The sequence below is a fragment of the Asterias rubens genome, chromosome 16 (genome assembly GCF_902459465.1).
Source record: "Asterias rubens chromosome 16, eAstRub1.3, whole genome shotgun sequence".
Lineage (NCBI taxonomy): Eukaryota > Metazoa > Echinodermata > Asteroidea > Forcipulatida > Asteriidae > Asterias > Asterias rubens.
In genome coordinates, this window is record NC_047077.1 from 5,018,768 (window position 1) to 5,037,574 (window position 18,807).

Here is an 18,807-nt window from a genome sequence, read left to right on the forward strand (position 1 = left end):
AATCAGCTGATCAGCGTAAAAGTTGCACACCTGTAAAAAACTGTAGAGGCCTAGTGTATTCTTAAAAATAAAGGATTGTAAATCAAGGTTCAACAATCTGTGAAACCTTGAGTTGGTCACTGTTTTTGTAAACATGGTAAACATTATCAGGGGTGGCCAACTTGATGTAAACATTGCTGCTCAGTCACCTGCATGTTGTGTACATCCCGATTTATGGCAATCATGCAGTATTTTACCAGAACCAGAAGTGAGTTACATGCTAGCTATTTGCCCTGTCATTTCTAATGTTCTATTAGACTGAACAGTCTTTTACATCAGTGCTTACCTTTTGCTTTCCCTTCAAATGCAACACAATTACTCAGTACAGTCTAATCCACGACAACAAAAACATAATAACAGGAATAAATCCAATGACGCTCAGGCTTTTTAGTAGAAAAAACTTCCTTGGATGTTGCGTCGTTATTGCACGCAAGTCACAAGTATTTTCTTACAGTATCACAGAGCAAGCTTTGCCTCAGATCCAGAGACAGCAAAGTACAAGTACATAAGTAAATCCACACACTAAACAGGGTGGTAACTGACACTCAGGCTGATAATACAGAAAACTTCCTTGGCCGATGTGCACACAAGTAATTTCTTCCAGTATCACCATCACAGAGCAAGAGCTGCCTTCTTCAATTGACAGGACAAATACTTACAAACAGCAATTAACAGGGTGGTTAATGATGCCCAGGCTGTACAGAAAACTTTCTTGGTCGATGTGCACTCGAAGTATTTTTGTCCAGTGTCACAAAGCAAGAGTTGCCTTATCATAGACAGCAAATACTTACGAACAGAAATGAATCCGAACACTGAACAGGGTGGTAACTGTGCTCAGGCTGATAATACAGAAAACTTCCTTGGTCGATGTGCACACAAATATTTTCTTCCAATATCACCACAGAGCAAGATCTGCCTTATGCTTATCCATAGGGTTATCCATTGTACACTAGACTACTGCATATAGTAGTAACACCGGTACCACATGCTATGCAACTATGCAGAGTATTCAACCACATAAAGCAATGCCAATGACATATACTGCTAAATGCCATACTCCATCTCAGTACACACCTTTTATGAAACTGTCGATCCCTCGTTGACACTAGTTGATCAAATCTCAGACTTCCTAATAAACTAACTTTTGTTACAAGTCTGCCACCATTCTCCCAACACCCTTGAAAGTTTTCACCTATTTGTTTATGATTTCACCCCCTTGGCTCAGTCAACCCTGAACTGCTTCACTTTGTGGGGCAAGTCCATTCAAACTTCCAAGGGGGATATCACTTTGAAAAGACTTTCCCTGTCAGAGGGGTGATCCTTCAAACAGTGGGAGTCTGAAAGAACACTGCGGTCAGAGGGGTCAACACACAACACACCCCTTTATGGCTTCACCTCTTGAAAAGTGCTTTATTCTGGGTACACCACCAATGCATCTGTAGCTGTAATCACAGAGCCTGAACATGCATGGCTGACTTTAGCACAGTAGCAGATGTGGTATTGTAAATAAATACATGAATACCATGTAATGGATCCGGGAGTCAAATCGTCAAAATCTGCACAATTATTTGCAAGTTATTTGTTCTCCATTTTGAATTGAGAAAGACTCTCCTGGTGCAAAGGTTGACACGTCAAACCACTGACTATTTTGGCATTTATACCATAGCTCCTTTTGGTTGGTAAAGCAGTTTGCAACAGCTAATGATACCTTCTATGTTAAATCATTCAGACATTAACAGTTAATTTGAGAAGAGCATGTTGTCAATTTATTATTTCAAACAAAGCATTTACAAAGTCATTATAAAATAACAAGAGAGCCATTCAAACAAATTTACTAAATTCTAAAATAACCTTGTCAGAAACAACACTCATGTGGTCACAGCCCGAAACGTTCAATCATACTTAAAATCTTAATCTGTATTTACTGTTGACTTGTGAGTATTCAAGTATTTCTACTTGAAACTACCAAGTGATCTCAACAGTTGAACCGTTTTCTCTGCTCGTCTGGAGAGCAAAGTATACTGTTCAAGATATCAGGACCACAATGGCTCTATCCAGAACAAGTTTACCAGTAATAAATAGGCCTAGTAGTTTTTCCAGGGTTTTGCCCTGATAGGCACTGGACACTATTGGTAATTGTCAAAGACTAAACTCCACAGTTGGTGTATCTCAACATATGCATAAAATAACAAACCTGTGAAAATTTGAGCTCAATCGGTCATCAAAGTTGCGAGATAATAATGAAAGAAAAAAACACCCTTGTCACGCGAAGTTGTGTGCGTTTAGATGGTTGATTTCAAGACCTCAAGTTCTAAAACTGAGGTCTCGAAATCAAATTTGTGGAAAATTACTTCTTTCTCGAAAACTATGGCACTTCAGAGGGAGCCGTTTCTCACAATGTTTTATACCATCAACCTCTCCACATAACTCGTCACCAAGAAAGGTTTTATGCTAATAATTATTTTGAGTAATTACCAATAGTGTCCACTGCCTTTAAAGATTGTAGGTAAAACGCTATATCAAAAATAAATAATTATTATTTTTCAATGGCACAAAAACCCAAAAAAGGCAAGGAAATCAGCTGAACCCCCAAGGAGTTTGCAAGACTGTAATCTTTGCGTCTACAGTTTGACCTTAGAGATGCTTGGTCTCTCTATGCATCACCAATGGAAGGAAACACATGTCATAACAGTCATCATATTTCCTCAAATAATACATCATTTTCTCAGCTTTTACATAAACCAATCCCATAGAGACAAGTTACACTCATACAGAACTTTTTAACAGGATATGAAATTCTCCGTTAAAATTTCATAAATATGGAACTTCAAACATTGTAATCACTGATCGCTGATAACACTAGCGTCTTTTGGTCTGGAAAGTCATAACTTTGAAAGAACAGAACCATTTTCAAATTTTGGAAATGGCTCTTTCATCAGAAAAACTTGATGTCCCAAGAGCATTGCTGCCCTAGAGGAATATTTGTAGCGGTCCAAAAGGCCGAGAGAGACCCAGTGAAGAGTAGTCTTGATGCATGAACCATCAGTCTTATCGAATATCACTCAACTATCGTGATTCCCAGCTCTGCGCCGCTCACCAATAGCAACTTAGGATTGAAGAAAACTTGAATTCTTCCATCGCCTATCACAAAACACAGGATCAAGGATACCCGCGAAAAAGCCCTCTGTTCATAAAATAGACGCAACATGAATGCGCTTTGTTTTATAGCTCTATGATTTTACTAGTCCTTGCTCACATAAGAAACTCTTGCACCAGGTAGGCCTAACTATGCCATTACCGCCATGGCCTTCGTGCATGTCCACCTCAAGGCCCGATTTTCCATGGAGTTATTTCAAACCCCTTGGCCTGTTTTCATTCAGAGATAATGAAAATCTCCCCTTTTCTGAGGTTATATTGTGTACTCCCAGATTCCAGACCTTGTCTTTTTTATCAGCAAGAAGATTATCAGCAAGGCCAGGGTTCCAGTCTGTTCAAGATAAGACATTCCGACCATAATTTCTCAAAAGAAAACGTTCGCTGTCTTTTCTTTATTTAGGCTAGGGGTTTCATTGTGACCATACTCTAAAAAATAAATTGATTCGAAAGAATGAAAATATCGACCTAAGGCATAAGATTTGGTTCAGATACTGATGTGAGGAGGTGAACAAATCACATTCACAGGCATCCCAAACAAATGATTTTAACAAACTAGATGCCTACAAAGAGCCAGCATGAGTCAATTAAAACCTACAAATGATGTTGAGAATGAAAGTTTTTAAGATATGGTTGAAAACACCCAGCTTGTACAGCACACAAAATCTAACAAAGTGCTGTGTTTTGGGGCAAACATATTATTGGGGCAAACATATTATTAGCCATGTGCAACAGCAAATCTTACATAAACCCGGTTTGCACTAGGCACTTCAGAAGTCAAACCACAAATCCTGGGTCCTAGCTTTACCTATTGTGTCTTTAATCCGCTGTTTAACCTAACTGTGATCTGTTAGTTTATCCTTACTCTACACCCAAGGTTTATCCATCCATGGTTTATCTCAACAATGGAGTTGGTTAATTTTCAGCTAACGATAATAACTGGCAATAACAGATGGGTAATGAGCCAGACATGAATTATGTGTTAATGAGGGATAAATAACAGGATGTTTTTCATGAGATGGTGAAGTGACACAATGGCACATGACCAAAAGGTGACCACAAGAGGAACAATGCATCAAGAACATACTTGAAGCTCTTTCACACATACCCTGCCTGGGGTGACATGGGGAATAAAAGGGCCTGATCTACCCCCAGCAAATGGACATACCCTAAGCTTGGGCGATACCACCATATTATCAAATATCGCGATATTAATTTGGAAACGATTTCTTGAAATGCCCCATGGAACCCTGTGGAATTACTTATGGAGAATGCGTATCTAAGCTGTATTCATGATATATCACACGAAGTTCTACGGTCAACGTTCCTTCCAATATGCTTCACCTAGACTATGGAACTCTCTTCCCAACAATCTCAAAGACTGTGCCACACTACAACAATTTAAATCACGACTTAAAACCCATCTCTTCAATCACAGAAGTGCTTAGAAACTTTATTTTGTATTATGCGCTATATAAGAACTGTTTATTATTATTATTATTATTATTCGATATCGGATCGATTTGGTTTTAATCGAAATATCGATATATCGCGATCATCGATCAAGTATCGCAATATCGAGACATCTTGCACCCCATAGGTTTGGAGTAAAACCAGAAGAATAGGTCATGGTCATTAGAACACCTCTCTTATGTTATGACTGTCTCTTTTACAACTTTCACTGGGAGTTTGAAGACTGATGATGTCAAATTTAATTAATCGCGATTATATCGAATATCGCGATATATTGTCGGCGATATATCGTGAATAAAATAAATCGATATCGCCCAAGCTTAGCATACCCTAGGCAATAGCCACCCCTGCTCCAGTGTAGGGGTAACCAGTAAAACCCTGGGGTATTCTTGAAATGCCCCATGGAACTCTGTAGAATTACTTATGGAGAATGCGTATCTAAGCTGTATTCATGATATATTGCGCATGTCACTTGCAGGAAATGAAAATGGTTTCCAAACCATGCAATATTAGGCCAAATTTTAAATTTAAAGGATGTGGCCCAAAAAAAGGATGCGGGCGGGGATGATGAATTGATATTATTTTATTTTATTTGGCCTTACTCAACATTTTTATTGGCTAATAGCGCCCTCCAATGATGTGACTATTGAAAAGTGCCATGTAAAAAAAAAGGAATGTTAGAGAAACTAAAAAAAGGTGTTTTAATAATTGCATTGCTTATGGTTTACTTGTGAGTCAATTCTTTTCTTTTTAAGTTCAGTTGAAAAACCCTAAACTTATACCTATTAGTTGTTATCTATTTGTTTATTTCATTTCTTCCTACTTTGCACTGAGGTATATTGTAATATACATGACCTGGTATATTTAAGTCACTGGTGCTTGATTGATGTCCGTCACCATTTTGAAGGCACCAACTCTTCAGGTCACTCAAGTCCCATGGGGTGTACAAAGTGGGTGACCTCATCACCAATCAGTATTTGTAAACTACATCCATGACCTTGCTTGCTATCCTATGAAATATTCCAGGAAAAATGTTGTTTCCTTTAATCCATGTAGAGATACCCTTTACTGTAAAGGGAAAGCCTTGCTCTTGCATCATGCATGACAAACCAGTCTCACAAAACTCACAAATACTTTGTTTTGGCTGAAAGAAAACAAAGCAATAATTTGTGTTGGAAAATGCTCACAAACAATGCCTGCCAGGACTACAATCTGCTGTTCACTGTTTGATCAATAATAACCTCCTTACTGTATGTATGAAACTTTACAAGTTGTGTTAATGATTTTGTGGCTGAAAACTATAGACTGGAAAGACAATACAGAAAAATCGGCATTTACCTTTGGTCTTGGACCGTTTGATTTTTTTAATCCCACATAAATGTAGATGTCCACAATAAAACTAACATGTGACACTTTTATTTCAAAATGGTCGCTTTGTTTAAATATCGCTGACAATCCGGAGCGAAAATGTTCACAGAGGAAGAATAATCCATAGAAGAATACACAATCTGAGAAACCTTACTGCAGTAATTCTTCTCAGATTCAAATTTTAAGGCATAACAACTTATAACCACATTACTTCTAAGTGAAAAGTTTCTCAAAATGCTTACCACGATCGAAAGCTGCTGTAGTAGGCTTCTAAACCAACAGTTACCTTCAATTTTAAAACAGCCAACTGGAATGTTATCTTGAGCTTTCTTGACAATAAACACACAAGCTGAAGTACATGGGAAGCAATAACAATCCTATTTGGCTAGGCCTATGACCTCTTTGGCATCTTAAGTATGTTGAGGGACACAAGAGTAGAATCAGGGGAGTAGTCCTAAACATCCAATTGTGTTTAACTTTACATCCTGCGTTTTTTAAACAAGATAATGGCTTTCAAGGTTTGTTTTACATTGTTTCAGTGACTGGCCAGCAAGACCAATTAGTATGTTAAATTTGCATTGGGGATAAAGAATATTCATTGGGGTTTTACCATTATAGACGATGTGACCTGTGACATACCATGTTTACAAAAGAGCCACAAAAGCCTGGACTTCCTGCAGGCACGATTTTTACACGGAAGACTGGAGATTGTACTGTCAACTAATAATGGAAGACTGGAGATTGTACTGTCAAATTTTTATCAACTTTTGATATCATGAAAGGGGGCACATCTCAAAACTTATCCAGCTATACTTTTATAACTCTGCGATTTATGTGGAAATTATGACACAATAATAATAATATGACACTTGTGAAGCGCAAACATATCCACCTAACAAGTAGGCGCTCAAGGCGCGACAAAGAAAAACATAAACGTCAACAAAACGTCAACTTTCCCATAATAGCAGTGCAGTAACTTGCCTAATAGCCAAAGAATGTACAAGTTCACACTTGTTGTAAATAAAGTTCACATGGTCTAAACACTGACTGTAAGCACTGTATACTCAGTTCTTTCCCCGAGTTTAATGACAAAAATCACAGGGATTACATAAAGATAGGTTGCTGGTACGATTATGGATGAAATTGCAGTCAGGTTTAAGTCGCACCGTTTTTGATTTTTTGTTTTTTTAAATGGCTAACAAAAAATGTTGTTGCAGGTTGTCGGAACATAGGGGTGTCGGAACATAGGGGTGTTTGGGTTGTCAGAATATAGGGGTGTCGGAACATAGGGGTATCGGAGTATAGGGGTGTCAGAACATAGGGGTATCGGAATAAAGGTTGATTTGTCAGAACTAGGGATGTCGGAACATAGGGGTGTCAAAACATTGGGGTGTCGGAATATAGAGCAGTCACCGGCCAGACGACCAGAACGCCTACATTCTAAGTTGACTTAATTTTCTTCAATTCTCGTAAAGTGAGCTTGCTGTGTGAAATGCAGTACTCAGAACTGTGATGATTCATCTGCACATACCACAGGATTGGGCTTGCCGATTGTTGTCAGTTTTTGTTATGCGATAGTAGAGCAACATTGTTAGTTCGTTTCCTGCATCTCACAGATTTTAAACTGGCAACCAGTATCCACTTAAATTTAAAGAGTGCTATTTGTTACACACGTGTATGTAGAGGAGAGCGATTTCTCTCGAAAAAAGGGCCCCCAAAATGAGCTACATGTAGATCAGTAACATTGATTGCAGATGTTAAAATACTGGATAGCGAAGGGTTACTGACCTAGTTCAGCCAGTTTACTGGCGTTCAGCCAGTTTACTGGCATTCCGCCATCGGATTTATTCAAACATGGGTACTGGGGCTTTGCATGGCTTCATAAAGTTCCAGCCAATTTAGTAAGCTGCATTCATATCCTGTTTAAAAACTACAACATGTCCAACAAAGACACTGGACACTACTGATAATTGTCTTCTCACTTGCTGTATCTCAACATGTGCATAAAATAACAAACCTGTACAAATTTAAGCTCAATCGGTCATCGAAGTTTGGAGATATAAATGAAAGAAAAAACACCCTTGTCACACAAAGTTGTGTGCTTTCAGATGCTTGATTTCAAGACCTCAAATTCTAAATCTGAGGTCTTGAAATCAAATTCGTGGAAAATTACTTCTTTCTCAAAAACTACGTTACTTCAGAGGAAGCTGTTTCTCACAATGTTTTATACTATCAAACTCTCCCCATTACTCGTTACCAAGTAAAGTTTTAATGCTAATAATTATTTTGAGTGATTACCAATAGTGTCCACTGCCTTTAAGCATAACTTCCTTAGTGTCATGCCTGGTTATGACTGCGTCTAACATTCATCACTCTCCAAGACCTGTCCTTAGGTCAAAAGAACCTTTTTGGAAAAAAAAGTCATTACTTAATTCTATTTGCCATGTAATATTCGACAGTTCTGGTCCAAAAGAAATACCCTCACTCAGCCTGCCCTCACTTGATAACATGGAATGGGGCCAAGGTGGGGGGCCAGGTGGGACCCAAGGTCTGGATTGTAGTCTGTATCAAGTAAAAATCTTCCCCCATGGTCCTACAGGCATGTATGCTTCGTTTTCGAAAGGGCACGGGCACCAAGGCATTTTCTTCTATGATGACATGGAATGGGGCCGAGGTGGGGGCCAGGCGGGACCCAAGGTCTGGATTGTAGTCCAGCCATCCTAGTATGAAAGGCTGGCTGTTATTCCACAAGCAACAATCAGTGTTCTACAACATGTACATCTTCCCCCATGGTCCTACAGGCAGTCCTACAGGCATGTATGCTTCGTTTTCAAAAGGGCACGGGCACCAAGGCATTTTCTTCTTGAAGAGGGGCACTAATTCCACTGGAGCATTTCCAGGGCGACAAGGCAATGACCAGGGGCCATATAAAGCCAAGTTCGCCTTTGTTGCCTCCATGACGTATCAGGCCTGGTCCTACTACTACTAGACCACTCAAATCAAAGCCTGAAGTTATGCTTCGATCCAGAAATGTTATAATTAATAATAATACAGTAGGACTAATGTACACAATTGGATGGTTATGACAACCTTTCAAATTATTTTCACACTAAAAGGTCCTGTTTGTGAACTAACAAAAATCGAGCCTCCATTTTTTCCACTTAATGTAATGCAAAAATATCTATGTCTGAATTGATAAGATGTGCAAGAAAGTTAAAGTTCCAAATAAATACAACAGATAAGTAGTCACAAATTTTTACACATGTTAATCAACACCAACCCCAGGCAGTCCTTACATTACACACTCAGCAAATATCAGTCATGCACCCACCAGTGTAGTTCATGTCAAACTTCATGTTGTGATTTAACAAGTCAGTGATTTGTAGCTTAAATGTCACTGATTTAAATACATGGTCCGCTGGTTTCTTTCATCAAAAACGTTCAACAGTTTATGCGCATTTAAACATGAATCAACATGAACAGTCCACAGGTTTGGTGAAATCAAAGAAACAGGCAATGGTGGCTGTGTGCCCATATCCAGCATTGATTAAGCATCAGTGTAGTGGCCCATGTTTCCTGCATCCTCTGCTGAATCTGTACCGAGCAGTCAGTGGTACGAACTTTAATTAAAAGTAGTACCGGTACAAAAATCAAACCAGTTCAATACAACCATGAACACATGAAGGTACTAATGATACAACCCACCTGCTTACAACAACCTCCATGATAGAAACTACAACCCCTCAAAGAAGGGGTCAAACATCTTCCTCAAACCAGGTGGTTTGATTCCCAAGAATACTCCCAACAACAGACAGACCACATTTGTAGACTACTGTCCCTTTTGCCTAAGGGACAACCTTTAATAATTGCAGATAAATCACTTCAACTGATTTGTCCAACAGCACAGCCAATGTAAATCATGAAGTGATACAGGCTGGGACTGACATACCCCTGACCCCTCAGAACACAAGGTGAAGCCTACTTGATTAAAGTTCACAGATTTACAAATAACTTACAGGGTTTACAGAAGGCAATGGTGAAAGACTTCTCTTGAAATATTATTCCATGAAATCCTTTACTTTTTGAGAAAACAGCAAAACAATATAAATTCTCGTTAACGAGAATTACCGATTTATTTGAAACACATGTCATGACACGGCAAAACGCGCGGAAACAAGGGTGGGTTTTTCCGTTGTTTTCTCCCGACTCCGATGACCGATTGATCCTAAATTTTCACAGGTTTGTTATTTGATATAGAAGTTGTGGTACACAAAGTGTGGGCCTTGGACAACACTGTTTACTGAAATGGTCCAATGGCTTTAAGGAACAAATACTAGATAGCTAAAGCCATGTACCTGTATGTAGGAAGAACTCTTTTTGCACATCCCTACACTCATGAGTACAATATCCCCTTGAATTCAGGCTAGGCCAGTGTTATGTTGACCTCTGCAAGGAGTAAACTTAAAGGCACTGAACACTTGGTAAATTCCTCAAAATAATTGTAGCACTAAAACTTACTTGGTAGTGAGCAATTGGGAGCTGTTGATAGTATAAAACATTGTGAGAAACGACATCCCTCTGAAGTAACGTAGTTTTTGAGAAAGAGGTAAGTTCTCATCACTCAAGAACACTTCAGGCCTGCAGCCTTTTATTATGTCTAAAAGCACACAAAGTAATGCAACACTAAGTGTAGTTTTTCTTTCATTATTCTCTCGCAACTTCGACGACCGATTAAGACCAAATATGCTCACAGGTGGTTTGTTATTTTATGCATTTCTACCTCCACGGATACACCAAGTGAGAATTCTGGTCTCAATGACAATTACTTAACACGTCCAGAACCTTTAATACTTCTGAAGCCATCAACTCAGTAAAATGTCCAACTGAGAGGAATTCAACTGATGGATGAAGATTCTGCACCACAAAACCACTTCAACAGGATTCTGAAATTCGACACCAGGTGGCCCTGGGACCAGTGGATTTTAGACATGGGGGAGACAATTCGTGATAACAGGGCCGGCAAGACATATGCATCAGGAGCTGTCAGACTTAAAGTAGCAGAATTATCGAGCGAGGACCCACAGATTTAAAGGCTTTGCATGGTGGTGATAGATTTTATAATAACTCAATTGGACACATTACGAACTTAAAGGCAGTGGACACTATTGGTAATACATAACTCAAAATAATTATTAGCATAAAACCTTACTTGGTAACAAGTAATGGGGAGAGGTTAATAGTATAAAACATTGTGAGAAACGGCTCCCTCTGAAGTGGCGTAAAAATAATTTCCCACGAATTTGATTTCGAGACTTCACATTTAGAACTTGAGGTCTTGAAATCAAGCATATGTGTAATAATAACTGCATAGTGATTGTCTTCCTCCTTTGTAACTGTACAGGAAAGATTCAGTTGGTGTTAAGTAGCCCAGCTACTTCCTTTCCCAGCCCATACAGGAAGGAAACCAGGATAGTTAAAGACGGACTACAACTTCAATTTGAGTTTTGTGACCACTCATTTTCCAATAGATAGAGTCCTATATGAAAATGAAAAAACAAATCTCAGGAAACAAACAAATCCATCCCTTCCAATACATGTACGGCTTAGATATAGTCCTTTATAAGAAAAATAAAAAAAATTAAAACTCTTGTCTTTGTTAAACGGCACGTCAAAATGCCACAAAATAGTAAAATCCATCAAATCAACAAGAACAGCTTATTCCAAATACTGCCCTCTCTGGTTCCCATTCCCATATACACCTGGGTTAACAGAAGCAGTTATGGTTATAAAGTGCCTCGCTCAAGAACTCAAGTTTCATGACCGTGAATCGAACCACACTCAAATATGACTTAGCCACCAGTGCTGGACAGCTCGGCCCCGACAAGCCAATGAAAAAACACACTTGCTGATAAAATCACATACCACCTCAAACTCATGACCATTCATGAACGAAGTTACAGTTGTTGTACATGAAATACCTTTCAAATGTATATAATTTTAATAATAAAAACAATAATAATGCGTTTATAATGCGCCATCTATCTTGTGTAAAAGACCCTACTCCAAGGCGCAGACAAAAAATGTATAACTCCATTGATTCTTTTATAAATCTTAACATTGCTCTTTCGCCTTAAACTTCAACTTCTACTTCGGTAGGCCTACTTGGCATAGTCCTTCAGTCAGGATGTAAACGCCAAGGATAGCTGCTTATGTGCGGTGCCAAGTGTTGCAGGTGCCTTGGGAGGTAGCTAGATTTAAAAATGTATGCCACCCAAATGACTCCCATCCACAAATCAGGATTCCATTGAAACTGAGTCATAGTTTTCAGCCTCCAGTTTTTAGACTTAGATCAACCCTAGCTAAGATTGTGAATCAAGAAGGTCAAGCTTTAATTGACAAGCAATTATTTCTTATCAACTTCTTCAAGGCAGGTTCTTCAATGACCCCCTTGTAAATAAACTCCTCTCAACTAAGGCCGTGTCCGAAACGGCGACTTCGGCTACAGCTACGGCTAGATCGCGCGCGTCTGCCTATTCTTCAACACTGACAGACGCGCTGATCTAGACGTAGCTGTAGCCGAAGACGTTGTTTCGGACACGGCCTATGCTCGGCTAGCTAAGACCATAGCTCCATGCTAAGACTGAGGAAGGAACTATGCTAAGACTATAGAGAAGTGCCCTTCGCTGGTCCTTCCAATTCTCTCTGTAGCTCAGACTTCACCCCTAGCACAACCTAAAGCGTATCAGGCCGACACGCGTGAATTGCATGCCGATACGCACACATTTCGACCGACATTTCGCAAAAAAACATTAAGAGACCATGCAAAATGCTCTAGATTACACAGAAGGGCTTTCAAATCAAGTAGAAAACATTCTAAAGACCTTGTTTCAATTCATAGTGTGCTTCAACAAATTTGGGTCCAGAAGTTTTGAAAAGTCCTGTATTCAAACTAGACCAAATTCCTGGAGTAATTTGTTTGACCTTTACACTTGTGAATTGCCAAATCATGCAAACACCCAAGATATTGTCATTTCCTGGAAATACAAAGTAGCTACCCCTGCTTGGGAGTATGGTTTATCTCATCATGGCAAAGATGGGATCTATTCAAAAGTGTTTTGACAGACTGCTTTTCCGGTGGTTCTTTGAATTTGCACCTTTAAACAAAATCTTGGATTGAGTAATTGACACATTTGTAAGATCATGTATAACATGTCTTTTAATTTGGAAATAAAGATGTTACTACACAGTTGAACGTTCTCCTTGATTCTGTGTCATAACGTTTGGCTCACTGAGTCGCAGAGTGAATGAGACAATTTTAGCAAAGTCATGCAACTCAGCTGAGTGATAGCTATCACCCATCAACTGACAGGAAGCAAAGGCTCATCACTTTGGTGGTCATGACACCCACTTCATTCCTACATGGATAACCACACTGACATTGACAATGTTTAAACAGTCTAGCTGACACAGGTTATGGGTTTAAATCCCATCCAAGTGTAATTCCTGAAAACTCATGAAAGTATTTTACGCACATTGGTGTATGGGTAAAAACAGAACTGAAACAGTTACAAACATGTAGTCTATAATAAAGAGAGGAACCAATATTAAAAAAGATCATCGATACTAAACTTTCTCTGATGTTCTGTTTGTAAAAGTGGTACTCATCTCCAAGCAGACTTTTCCTTACATTAAGCAAAACAAATATCCACAAGCTACTGCTAATTACTGATTTCGATTTTTCCAATAACTTTTCCATTCAGAAAGATGAAGTTTTACCAATTAAATTGCAAAAACTGTGCCAAGAAATTATATTGGACAGGGTTGCTTCTCAGAAACCGTCTAACCTTTGAAGAGTGTCTCTTGAATGAATCGTGATCATGATATAAGTTCACATGAATCTATAAATACATATTATGAATCACATAAATTCATATTCACTATATTCATGACAAAATCTCAGACTGAGATGTTTATCTCCTCAATCTGAAAATCCCTTTTTAAAATTACTCTCTTTCTATCTTTGGAAAATGTCTAACAAATGCAGCGGAACTATTATATTTGTATGACCATGACTTAATAAAGAAGTCAGTAAAAAGAATAACAGCCTACTGCTGGAAAATTTACCATCTTATAACTCGTTTTTTTTATCAGATTTTACTTTGTTAACTCTTTAGTGAAACTCCCCCACAATATCAGAAATAACTCAGGTGTATCATTGGTGCACAAGACCAAACTAAGGTAAATTCAGTTACACATAAATGTAAACCACAGTCTGAACTATGCAGGTGGCACAGCCCTTGAAATTTGACAGGACTATTTTTATGTGGATGACAGTTTAATCACAGAGGGTTAGCAGAATAATCCAACAGTCCAAAAGCCACAGCTGCAGTGGTGGCCTCAACTATAAAGGAACAAAACCTTAAATCAAAACTGTAAACAGTTCAGGTTAAAAGAAAACTAAGTATTTGTCAAGTTTTTAATAGCACTAAGTGGTAGGAGATAAATGACCCTATAAAAAGTTGCCCTCAGAGTGATTTATATACAGGAATGTACTGAGTGTTAACATCTATAAAACAAACCACAGGCCCTATTTGAAACCATAACTCTAGCTTGGACTCTACTCTTGGTTTGAGACACTCATGTTGTTTACTATCTAGAAATCTGTACTCCTGGCCAACTTCTTGGACAGCCTTGGTCACTTCATTGGCCCTAGGACCACCTCCCTTTATAATGACTCAGTCTTGGCCTTGGCCTCAGCACCTTCCCGACTCAAAGGGTCAGCCAAGACCGGTTCGAGGCCGCCAGTTTTGGCTCAACTTTACCACTATTTACCTTTCAAAAATGTTATCATGAAAAAGTACAACCACTGCAGGACCTGAGGTTTATTGGGCATATTTTACAATCGCAAAAGAGGCAACTCACTTTTATTTCAAATCTGTAATCTTAGGGGTCCCTAAAGATAACAGATGTGAAATATACTGGCTACTGCTCATCTTCACCAAGAAAAAAATCATTTTCAATTAAACGTAATGCGACACAAAAACCAGCCCTAAATACCTCACGACAGTTTCACTATTCCTATTGGTCGACAGCGCATCACGTGGGGGTGTTTAAACGGTAGATAATGACCAGCTGGAGCTCCTGTTTATAACCGGTAGGTTTTCGGATACTACGCGCGGTGCTGTTCTTGGTGCAAGACGTTTCCATTATTTTTACAAAATATCTAGCCCTACACTGGCGATCTCTCTATTTTGTCAATCTCTTGTTCAAGGAAATTTGTCATTTCTTGAAGTCTGACAGTCAAAACTTGCATTTTGTCAGCTGTCCTAGCCAGGGTTTTTGCCAGGTGACAACTAGATCTCTATTGACATCACAGGTAGACTAAAAGCACACCTTGCACTACTCACTAATGGAGGTCATACATACAAGTAGGTTGCCAACACTTTAAACATGGGCCCATAGTACACCTGTCAATCTAGCATTTCAATCGTCGTTTACCTTCTTGCCAAATATTACACCCCAATAATACCATTACATTACTGTGCAAGAGTATAAGTTTCATAATGCCAGATCAAAATCAACAGAGGGCGCTCTTCCAAAGTTACAATCACAAACTCAATCACTTGAGGGTGCACACAATAAACTCCCCCAAACAAATTAATATTAAGAAATATGCATATATCTCACAGTTTTGTTCAATTAAAGAGGACAATACTGATTGACTCTTGAACTTTTATCCTCTGCTAAATTTGGTATGGGGAGTTCAAGGCAGGGCCTGTCGAGTTAATCTCCCTGTAAAACTATAAAATAAAAGCACTTATGGACCACTTATTTTACGCCCTCACACTTGTCAAAAAAAAAGGGGGTGGGGGAAGAGAGATTTTATCAATGATAAACGTCCATGAAACCTTGGAGCTACAATGTACCTCCATGATGAAACGGACATGGAATTGTACATGAACAATAAAATTAAGTGATAGATCTGGAGGGAATACAAAACCAAGTGACACAGACAAGAAACTTTTTGGGCCATCAAGAAATTGGTGCTGACTCACCGTATAACATAGGTCAAGCACCAGTTCACTCTAACAACATTTTGACATTTTGTAAGTGGACATCTGTATGTAATTTATCAAGTAATTTAGTGTGCGCACCTTGGGACGTACAGCACACGGTTAATATGTTCCAGCAGTGGTCCCTGTCTAGTTCATATCTCTGTCCTTACTCTATAATAGACCGATCCATAAGGCTCCGCCCACGTGAGCCTCTCCCATGCCATTCTGCGATTAAAGGCAGTGGACACTAATGGTAATTGTCAAAGAGTAGCCTTCACAGTTGGTGTATCTCAACATATGCATAAAATAACAAACCTGTGAAAATTTTAGCTCAATCGGTCATCGAACTTGAGAGATAATAATGAGAGAAAAAAAACACCCTTGTCACACGAAGTTGTGTGCGTTTAGATGGTTGATTTCGAGACCTCAAGTTCTAAATCTGAGGTCTCAAAATCAAATCAGTGGAAAATTACTTCTTTCTTGAAAACTATGGCACTTCAGAGGAAGCCGTTTCTCACAATGTTTTATACCATCAACCTCTCCCCATTACTCGTTACCAAGTAAGGTTTTATGCTAATAAATATTTTGAGTAATTACCGATAGTGTCCACCGCCTTTAACTCTGCCCTACACGCCAAGCATCCGCATGCGCGAAGCATATGCGCACGCATGTCGGACTTTATATTGTCAGACTTCTGGTTCCGAAATGGGTTGTGATTGATCAATACGCATCGGGGTGGAGCTTAATGGATCAGTCTATTATTATAACTCTATAAGATAAAAAGAAATTCTTACCTAAATTTGAACCTTGCAAAATTTCCTGTCTGCAACCGTCCATCTTGATTCCTCTATTCAACTACAAGCTTCTGTAGAAAAAGTAAACATTTAAATACATTGTAAGAAAATCATATGAGCTGCAAAAAAAAGACCCTATTGACCCAATTCACCTGACGTCATCATCAGAATAATCTTGGAACCGCCATACTGGTAGGCAATGTAACTGTGCGTTATTCAGTGAAGTGCGCATTTTAGGCGATGCGGCGTTTACACGTAAACCTATTGTACACCAAAATGGTGAGCGTGGCACAGTCGCTGTGTGTGACGTGCATGCAAGGGGTCAATATGGACCCAATTCATCACACTGACCTTGGTCGTCTTATTTTGGGAGTCAATATGTGCACATGTGGGTTTTTTTCTTCTTTTTGTTCCTTTTTTTCCCCGTATTTTTGTATGCAAGTCGCCTGACACACAAGGCCTGAAGGCCACTTCAAGGTGTGGGCTACAATTATTGTTTTCCTACTCCTAGGGCTCAAACAGGGTTAACCCCTTTACAGTCCATACGGATGTAGGCTTGGGTATGATCAATTTCGAAGCCTGGCCGGTAGAGCAGAAAGTTCGGGATCCGAACCCACACCCTGCTGATCAAACACCAGTGCTTGAATCCGGTGCTCTTAACCGCTCGGCCATGACACTGCTGCAGTTCACAATTCACATGCTGAGGTGACAAGTTCACCACATACATGTAGGCCTAATTTTCATCAGTCATTTCCCAAAATGGCAAGCAGGGAAAACGGTAGTTGCATGTGACATTTTGTGCAGGGGGTTAAAAGCGGTAAACAAAAATTACAAATTGCCCCTACAGGCTGCTGATACATTAAGAATCTCTTCTCAATTATTACTTTACTTTGATGGACCGACTGTTTTTTTTTTCAACTTTTGTTTATACAGAATGTAGGTCTAATGTAATCAAGCTAATGCTACTCAAGTCTGAACATCTGACACCAGGGAACGATTTCGTCCAGCAATTGTGCATAGCAAAGTAATTGGAGTGAACATCTTTTGTGCCCACTGAATGCTAATACTTATACACAAATTCCCTTGTGGAGCACCCCCAGTATTTAGAGTTGCCTAATGGAGACCCTGCATTTATTTCCCCTTTGTGAGCAAACACATTTCTCAAATCAAGGACTTTTTTTTGCAATAAACAATACTGTTTACTGAAAGTGTCCACTGGCTTTAATCAATGCTGAAAATTTGCCATTGTGATGAGGGGCTAACCGAGTAAACGCCTGATTCCAGATCTTTGTCCTTTTGTTGGCCGTGTCTCAAGTCCAAGGTTGTGATACTCACATTATACATGAGGTTTTTTCTCAAAAGAGAAAAATAAATCCCTCCTGCTTCAAACATAATCTTCGTTCAATTGGCTTTGCTAGGTTAATGCTTTCTTTGAGCCAGCGGTTCTCTCAATTAAGTAAAACGATTCTGCCAATTCGGAGAAAAATAATCTTTTCAGAGCGGAGTGGAGAGAATGGGAAATTCCTGACTAAAATTGGTTGAGTTGATTATTAAAGTAAGGGGTTAGAATCAGGTTAACAGTGCTTTTTACTAAGCTTTGGCAATATTGCTTTTTTCATTCAGTAAGTAACATCAAGAATAAATCACAATATCATGAAATACGGTTGACGTAAGCACAGAATTCCCTGCTTCCCTCCTTCTTTGCTTACGAAGCAGAGCCATGATATTGGGCCAAAGGCCGAAGTTCAAAGAGCTGCTTAAGCAGAAAATAGTCAATAAGAATTTCTCGGGTTAGCAGAAATGAGCAGGATACCAGTCACAAATTATACATGTGACATGGCGGTTTGGCTGGCAACCTTAAAGGCAGTGGATACTATTGGTGTTTACTCAAAATATTTATCAGCATAAAACCTCACTTGGTATAG

At 39.1% G+C, this 18,807-nt stretch overlaps 1 protein-coding gene across 4 annotated transcripts in view; it reads right to left on the reverse strand.

Moving 5' to 3' along the window:
• The window catches only part of LOC117300807, a 91,825-nt gene that overhangs the window by 18,294 nt on the left and 54,724 nt on the right, over positions 1–18,807 (reverse strand). For all 4 annotated transcript variants that reach the window (XM_033784632.1, XM_033784629.1, XM_033784630.1 and 1 more), the window contains one exon: positions 16,883–16,953. In XM_033784632.1, coding sequence (XP_033640523.1) covers positions 16,883–16,925 — 43 coding nt within the window. In that variant the 5' untranslated portion in view covers positions 16,926–16,953. The remainder of the gene's footprint in view (positions 1–16,882; positions 16,954–18,807) is intronic.